This window comes from Pygoscelis adeliae, unplaced genomic scaffold (assembly GCF_000699105.1).
Source record: "Pygoscelis adeliae isolate BGI_AS28 unplaced genomic scaffold, ASM69910v1 Scaffold57, whole genome shotgun sequence".
Taxonomy (NCBI): domain Eukaryota; kingdom Metazoa; phylum Chordata; class Aves; order Sphenisciformes; family Spheniscidae; genus Pygoscelis; species Pygoscelis adeliae.
In genome coordinates, this window is record NW_008825615.1 from 5,819,229 (window position 1) to 5,828,568 (window position 9,340).

Consider the following 9,340-nt stretch of genomic DNA (forward strand, 5'->3'; position numbering starts at 1 on the left):
TCAGCTATTTTTAAGCATTCTTCCATGGTTCAGCTCTCTACAGACCTATCCCATTTATACTGAATAAAAAGTACAAATAATACTGCATATAAAATTCCTGTTTTCCTCATAATTGCCAGTTTAAATGGAAATTTCTGCCTCTGTCTTCTTAACATGGATTTTAAAAAGTAATTTTTTTGATGGAGAATAGTATTAATACTGTTTTTTACTTAGTTTACGTGTTTTGATCAGTTTTCAGTGTGCCACTGCCAAAATATTGTGCTCTCTCTCTCTAATTTTTTTTTCTTTCAGAATCTATTATACCACCTAGTGATTTTGATAATGATATCCAGGCCATGGTCACTATTCCTCTGGCAGGCCCTGATTTGGTAAGTTCATACTGGTTGTTATATTTATCTATTTCTCCATGAGAAATGAAATTAAACAATGTTAAGATGTACATAAATATACAGAAAAAGGCTTTTATGCTAAAATACATATCTGCCTTCTATAAATGCTGTAAGGATGAATGTTGTGGTGTTATACTGCAACAGAGATACTGTTTAGAGCATTTACAGGTGAATATTACTGCTTGATTACCTTTTCCAGTTTTAGTTACAAAGTAAACAATGTCTCACCAGTTCAGCAGTACATCTCAATGACAGAAGGAAAGCAATTGACAGAGACAGTGAAAGTCATCCTTCTTTGACCATTTTTAAAATTACAGGCAATGTGTTTAGGATCACATGCACATGCCAAACATTTTATACATCCCATGACTTCATGCTCTTTGCAAGCTCCTGTGGCTAAAGATTGTTGGCCTTTTTACCAATGAATGTTAAACATAATAATGAAAGCTGCTTTCTAAAAACTGTTTCAGGAGGACTCCATGAGTGTGGAACTCCCACTAGGTTACCCCAGCCCAGCAACAGTGGACCAAACAGGAGGCATCTTGGTCAGTGAATTTACAACTGGAATCCCTGTGCTAAGTGCCACTGAAGACTTTAATAATTTTGTTTCATCTGAACCTGTGTTCCCTACCAAACCCTCCAGAGAACCATTTCAGGACAAATCTTCTCCAGACACAGAAGATATCACTACTGACCACCAAAGTTTCACAGTGCCTTTCAATGCTCTGGTTAGCACTAGCAGTCCTCCAAAACCAGAGGCTTCCTATTTGCCTCCTCCAGCAGATGATTCTGCTAGCAATGACTTATCCACCGATGGCTATGAGTCTCCAACGGAGCAGGCTACCACACTGGCAGTTTATACCACAGGTAGCTTTACCCCACCTAGTCTCCTGCAAGCTGGAGATGAGAATAGCGAAGCTGAGGAGGAGAAAGAACTGACTGATATAACAGAATCACCTTTCAAGGAAGCTGACCGAGGTAGTCTGTTTGGACAAGGTAAGACAAAAAAGATTTTTCCATAAGAGAGAGTAGGAAAGATCTAGTTGTTATTACACATACAGTCACATACAAGTACCGTAAGCATTCCTTTCAGTTGTGACAGAAATTTTTCTGGCCCATCAAAGGTGAAAAACTTACATTTCTGATACCCACTTCAGGAAAATCCTAATGTACCTGACTTCAAGGTTGTCAAAGCAAAAAAAAAAACACCCAACCCAACAACAAATGCCTAAGGATAAGGCACGCTTTCTACAGGGTATTAGGTAAAAATTCAAAAAGGCAAAGCCAAAAGACATGACAGAAAAAAAAAATTAAATTCCAGGCTAACAGAAAAAATTCCGCTATTTAAAACATGGTAAATTACTTTGGGTTCTACAGACAGATCTGCATGATAGCAGCAAGAGTATCATGGAATAATTTATTCCAAGCAAAGGGTATCATGGGTCAGAAAAGTTTACATATCTACAGGTCTGACGAATGTGAAAAACTTTTAAAAATTTCGGTTTTCGATGTTTGTTTATTCAGTGTTATCCATACAGTAGGGTTTTTTAGAGGCACCCAGATGTATGAGAAAAAACACATAGTAAATCAAAAAAGTATATACATACATTTGTCTGGGTGGAGAAAAGTCTGTATAATTTAGCCTTTAAAATGAAAAATACATGATAGACATGTTTCCCACAGTTATCGGAAAAGTGTTGACCCTGCAGATGACAAAAGTTCGGGCAAAGATAGTAGGGTCATCTTTAGGGCACAGGCAAATTAGGCTTTCCCCTAGAACAGCAAAATGTCAATAAAGGCTGCTGCCTCCATCACCACCATCAGCAGCTTGGAAAGCCGTGCTAGACACTGTGGAGAACTGTGGTGTGGAGGTAACTGGATTTTATGGGACAGCAGCCTCCACTGGCAAAGCAGCGAGAGCACGGTTCCTGTTATTGCCCTCTGTCTGTCCCAGCTCTTGTCTGCTCCCTCTCCTGCTCCCTGACCTGGCCTCACCAACTCAGCATTAGGTCAGTAAACTTTTTAATTTTACTTACACTTCTAAGAAGCCTGTGCTAGCTGTGTGAGATGCAAGAGGTCGCTACAAACACATGGGAGGAATTAGTTCTTTGATGAATATTCAGATGTGCTTTGTCTCAGATTTTTGACTGACCCTCTCAACAGAAAAGCAGAGGGCAGGTAAGAACTTCATATGAATCAGCAGGATTCTCTGAAGTCCCCACATAGTCTCTAAGCAATACTAAAAAATCTGCAAAGAAGAACATACAAAAAACAAATTCAGAGGCAAAATTCCCACATTAGTTTGCACAACCACACTCAGTGCTTCTGGATCCCCAAGAATGTCATCCTCAAAGCTTGTAAGTTTGCTCCCTGCTTCAGGGAAGTCCCCTGCTCCCATAGGAGGCTCTGCTCTGTCCCTGTTCTGCCAGCTCCCTCCTTGCTCAGTCCTTGGCCTTTGGAGTGAGCATAATGAACCCTCCTCCCTCTTTCAAGATGTTCCTACTGGCCCAGCATGCCCAGAAACAGCAAGAAGGCACTTTCATCCCTGCTGCCCAGCCACATCCTGTAAGGCAAACAGGCAACGTTGGCATAGCTGATCGGAAATACCCCACTGCGTGGTGATAACGTCCTTTACGATGGGCCCCCACAGCAGAAATGTGAGAAGGAGGAATGTCCATGTAGTGTACTGTCTATAGTATTGTTCTTTCTGGATCCAGTAAATAACAAGATCAGCATTTTAAAGAATAAATAATGTAAAAGTTGCCACTTGGGATCATACAATAATCATCTCTGGACAGGGAAGAGCATAGCATATTCCATGGTCATGTTGTTGCACCTGGCAGTTTGTGTACTGAATAAGAACTTCCTGTTCTATAGTATTGCCTTTATACACAGAGTTCAGAGGTGAGGAAAAGGCAAATACTTTATGATTAGCAGAGTGACTTAAAGATTAGAAAATCACTTCTTATAAGAATCAGTTGTGAAATGTTCCTGAAAATAAAGCTTATGATGACAAGTGTTAAACACAACTGTTTTCAAATACATGCTGTGAAGTCTTGTAGTGCTACTGATAAAAGCACAGCATACTTTCAAATAACAGTACAGCATACCTTTAAATTTCATTCATTATAACTGTGGAAAAGTGTTACATTTGCAGGGGAAAAAAAGGTCATATGCATTTTTCATTCTACTCGCTCATTGGGTTAGGGATTTGATGTCATAAAACCCACATAAAACTACGTATCTATTTCGCAATTTGCTAAATAGCTGAAAAACCTTGTAGCCTAACAGCTCCAAATGACTGAAGAGAAGCAGCAGAGGGTATTTGACTCACCAAAAATGCAGAGCAACTCATGCTGAAGATACTAGTTCCATTCTTTTTCTTCAGATCAAAAATTGTAAAGAATTTGTTTATTGCAATTTATTATAGTTACTGCCTGACTGTTTTTCATGGGATGGGAGGAGGGATAAGGAGATGGACCTCTCTCTGGCCCCAAGGTTCAAGCTTGCTTGATTGTTCCCCAGTGACAGTGTGGGACCACAGTTCATTTGACTCTCGCATAGGCCCTGATACGTCAGATCAAAATGGGGATTAGATTATGTGTTTCTAAATGATCCTCAGAGACAATATATTGCATAGTTTAATGAGTTTCAATGTCATCAGGCCAATATCAGGACCAAGGGAAATTTTACAAAGGATAATACAAATGGAAGGTTCACCTCTTACTAACCCAGATTTCTTCAACAGGTTTTTCTCATATAATTTGAAATTCAGTAAAAAAATACATATAGGTTTTTCTTCTTCCTAACGCCCAGAGAACATGGGATTGTTCACTTAAAAAGGTGTGGATATTCTTTAAGTCCAGGTTTGATCCTGTAAGCACCGGGTACTGACCCTTTAAACACTGTTGCACATTTGGGTTGGAACCTGTCAATCTGCAAAACAGAATGAACTGTCTAGAGCTGTAAAAAAAGCTTCCCCAAAATAAGGCCCACTATCTTGTTCCTCCTTGGTGAACACAAGTTATGTCTAAAACAAGCACTAGAATATAAGAATTCCATCATCATCTCTGCAACTGCGTAGAAGGAGAAAAATGACTCTTCCCTGTCTAAAAAGAAGGGATGCCATGTTAGCAATAACACAAAACTGTAGTTATTATATTTGCTTAAAATCTTACCATACACAACACATACTGCATACTTAACAGAAGAGAGATGTTGAAAATCTATTTACTCAGTCCTTAAAAGAGTAAATACTGTATACTCTTTAAAACTTTTTTAATAGCTTTTTCAATTCTGGAAGTCCTGTGTACAGCATTCCCTGTATTCTTTTATTTCCCTAGATGTTGCATATTTCATAAGAACTGATAGAATTTGATCTGGAAATTCAGGACTTAACAACATTTATGACAGAGGTTTTATTAAAGTTAACAGTGTCAATGATATTGATTTTAATATGGCAAGCAGAATTCCTCACCAGCAGATACAGAATTTTTCACACTTTGTGCCTGGCTGCATTTCATAACCACATTTCTTAATAATATTTAAAAAAAAAAAAACAACACCTTTTAACTGTTGCTGGTGTGAAACAGCAGGAACTGCTTAGACAGTGCTGTATAAGGTTGGACAGAGGGTCAGGGTTTAAACAGTTGCCTGCAATTCTACTACATTAATTTCCAGCCATTTCCCCACCCTACAGTCCAGAAGATGGAGCAAATTCTCTTCATCACATTTAGAACATTAAATTCACTCTTCTTTACCATGAAAGGAAGAGCTGGCTAGCAGAAATAACGTAGTTTGAGATTCTTTTAGGTGTCTTCATCAGCTGTATGTTTCACAGATGGTCTTTATTGCATTGGTTATCACATACGTGTAACTACAGGCTGAACGTTACTACAGATTCCTGAACACCAAATGTCTACAACCTACACCAACTACTTTAATTGTGCCTACCTGAGGTCACTGAGCAAAGCAACAAAAAAAATTCTTTCACAGCTCCCAAAAAGATAATCAGTCTCAGCCTCACACATACAAATATGCACAAAGTTCTGCATACAATATCTAGGGAAAGGAGAGTAAAAAACAGGTGAGGGACGAGGAGTCAAACTAACAAGAGGTGTCCTTTTAAGCCACGCAGGATGGGATTTGTCAGGCTTGGGCAGGCAGTGATAGGAATGAGCCAGGAGCAGGTGTGAAGCTTCTTTCAGATGGTACTGTGCTCATTCTGGACAGTGATGCCGTCCATGGGCAGTAAAGAGCAGGCCAGTGAGGGTTAGACAGCTGTGCTCGCCAAATGGTGATGGCAGTTACTCCACCCCTTCAAGTAGCCAGAACTACTAGGAAGATGCTAAGCTGTCTTTAAAGTAAGCCTCACCTTTGAATTTCAAATTCTGTTTTGAGATTTCTCAATAGAATTAAGAGAGAAACCCTGGTAAAAATTTTCAGACCTCTTACTGAAAAGTTCTGAAATGCCTGGATCAGATGTCGTGGTTTAAACATTTGACTACTCAAAAAGGTTTTTCTTTGCTGTAGCCCCTTCAAAATCTAGGCTATTTCCATTTTCCATTTAAAACCAGTGCAAAAAACCTACTTTTTCTACTGTCTGAGATTATGCCTGTTCAGTGTTCTCTAGCGTTCCTCTTTCTTCCTTTTTTTTTTCCCCTCTGGAGTTAACTCATCGGTATCTCTTCTGTACGGTTAAATTTCTTCTCCCTCTCTTTGCAGTATTCTTGTGACTCTATCCAAAACAGTATGACCATTCAGAAAGGAAGCCACTTGTGTAACATATTAGATAGACTGTTATTGCAAAAAACAAGAAAATTTCAGCAGTAAAACAAACGCAAACAAATGTATAAACAGATAAAAGAGTTCATGAACACTGTAACAACAATAATGATATACTTTTACTTCCTAAACAGTAAGAATAATTTTAATTTGTATTTGTTTTAATTGTAGCTACTAACAAATTATACAATCCAGGTAAATGGTTATCCCAAAATCCTGACCATCATGGAGGAAGCAATATTTCTGGAGAAGTTATTTCAGAAGTATAGGACAAAATAAAGCTAGCAGTAAATTACTTCAGCTATTCTGTTGTACTACGTCTCAGTCTTACCAGCCTGGATCATCCTCAAGTTCTCAAGAAAGACTCTGAGAGAAGAAGAATCTGCAGGGTGTACCACAGAGTTTTTCTGTGAGAAAAAAACACTGATAAGGAGTAGATGGTGGTCACATCTCTGTATGTGTAACTGATAAGAGCCTCATTAATTTCCATAATTTCTCTCATGTTCACACAGCCTTGTTGTGAGTGGTCCCCTTTGATATCTTCCTCCTGCCCAACAGTTAATTCAGTTGTGCTCTCCTCACTCACTACTATTGCTAAGCAATCTCTAGAAAAACTCAGTTTTCTGGATGTTTGGGGATTCTTTCTGCCTCTGCTTCATCCCCAGCTGCCTAAGCAACATCTCTACTTAGCATAGCTTTCTCTTTGGCATAACCACCATTGTCATGGAAAAGAAAACCCCATTACTTCTTGCAAGAACTGCTCTGGATGTTCCCAGGATTGGAATTCACCCATTCTTTGTGCCAGGAATGCTCACCAGTTTTTTCACATCGATGGTTATACAGGGTAAGAACTCCTCTGTTTCTTTGCATGTTTTTGTTTTTCTTATGTTTTCTTTGACCATAAACTGACAGGCTTTTTTCAACATTCTCCCCCATCAGTTCCACTCTGTGCCCTTTCATTTGTCACTTGCTGCTTCAGATGTGCAAAGAATGCTTTTCATGGAGGTGCTGCTTCAGTCTGATGCTTGGAGAAGTGAACAGGTAGGTCTAGCTACATCATTTCCTCAAGCATTATATACGACATTGATTAGCCTAAAAGATATCTATGAATTGAAGGTGAAGCTGAATGCCAAAGTTTCAGCAGGCCCATATTAGGATACGTCAGATTTAAGAAAAAGTTCATAGTATGTTCATTGTTGTGATAAAGTTAGAATTGCATACTTGAAGTACTACAGGTATCCTGAAGAGTCATAAAGATATTAGAGTATGTGATTAGCATATGGCCAAAATTTAATGACAGTCTGCTGCTCAACTATCTCCATGCTGGGAACAGCAGGAGCAACCTGAATAGAACAAAACCTGCATCACGTCTTCAAAACATACTTAAAAATGCTGAAATGAAATGACTAATCCAAGCAAAAAGGTATGAGGGAAACAGAGTACTATCTATTTTCCCAATTTAACACATCACTTGTTTAAATTATTAAGCTCTCCAATCACTTCAGTTCAGTTTTACTTTAAGGTTAAGCTTTGCTTCCTCCAAATATGATTTCTTATTCATGCCCCCCCAAATACGCAATATAAATACACATTAACCAAAACAAGTGAAACTTTACTTTATATGCAATTGGTAATTCCAATGACTCATTGAAATTACTGTGTGAAGCACAGAAAACTATTCATATTTCTGCTAAGAAAATTTGCTTATCTAGAGGCAAATCTTCTGAGCTACATGTATAATAAAAAAAAGTCCACCTATGTAGATATATATATCTATAGATATATATATCTATAGATAGCAGGAAGATATAACTCAGTGCTCTGCCACTTGTTCACTCATACCTTTTACTCTTAAGTCTCTTCCCTGGATGCAGGCACATATTGCTATCCCATTGTTTCCACAGGTGCACACCTGCACCAGATGCTCATATTCTGCACATACGCTTGGGGTTTCTCTCTCACGCAGTCACCACTGTTGCTAGTAAACTCTGCTGCTCCTGCAGCTAATTCTCATGTACCTCACATGCTCCCTTTTAGACTTTCAAAGCTAACCATCCTTCAGTACCTCTGTTTTCCAAATGCTATCACTTCTCCTATAATTAGCATTCCCCGGATGATTGTCCCCTTCCGTGTTCAATGCTATTTCACTCCAAACTAATCATCTCCCTCCAAATTCACCATAATACTGCTGACTTAAAATCAGCCCACTAGTCAAAATTTAAGCTTTTCATTGGTTGCAGGTAACCCTCCACTATGAGTGAGATATTACATATGTCATATAGGCTTTCGTACATTCCAGTCTCAGATACAATTTTGTATTAAAACCAGCCCATGATCACCTTTCTGCCTGTGTGCAGAGATAAGATTTAAAGCTGAAAAATAACATATTAATGTCCTGAATAAAATTATTTTCAAACCTGTGACCAATGCAGTAGTAAAATAAGACAAATATTTTAAAACAAATAATACAGATTTTTAGGCTGAGGGTGTAAGTCTACCCTTTGCCAGCTTATAAATGAACGAAGCTAATGAAGTTTACATGTCATATAGTCCAGTGGAACAAATATCAGGTAAAGCGGCACTGCTAAGACTAACATGCCATAACTAATGCCTTGCCTTCACTATTAAGAATCCTTGGCCTTGCTAGAAATGCTGGCTTTGAGAAATAACATGTTATAATCAAATGGTATTAAAATTTTGATTTTCTAAAATTATTACAGTCCTCTCTTCAGAGGATTCAGTATTCTTCCAGCATAAGAAGGTCCATTTTTGAGCTCAGCCTGCCATTTTTCATAGAAGCATAGAATCATAGACCTTTAAGATCAATCAAGTCCAACCGTTAACCTAACACTGCCAAGCCCACCACTAAACCATGTCCCCACATCTACACTTCTTTTAAATACCTCCAGGGATGGTGACTCAACCACTTCCCTGGGCAGCCTCTTCCATTGCTTGACAACCATTTCGGAGAAGAAATTTTTCCTAATATCCGATCTAAACCTCCCCTGGCGCAACTTGAGGCCATTTCCTCTCATCCTATCACTTGTTACTTGGGAGAAGAGACCAACACCCACCTCGCTATAACCTACTTTCAGGTTGTTGTAGAGAGCGATAAGGTCTCCCCTCAGCCTCCTTTTCTCCAGGCTAAACAACCCCAGTTCCCTCAG

The 9,340-nt window shown here is 38.8% G+C and overlaps 1 protein-coding gene across 1 annotated transcript in view; it reads left to right on the top strand.

Moving 5' to 3' along the window:
• IMPG1 (interphotoreceptor matrix proteoglycan 1) overlaps positions 1-9,340 on the top strand; it is a 72,788-nt gene that overhangs the window by 34,915 nt on the left and 28,533 nt on the right. The window contains exons 11-12 of the mRNA XM_009333233.1: positions 292-368; positions 860-1,385. Of these exons, the coding sequence (XP_009331508.1) occupies positions 292-368; positions 860-1,385 (603 nt within the window). The remainder of the gene's footprint in view (positions 1-291; positions 369-859; positions 1,386-9,340) is intronic.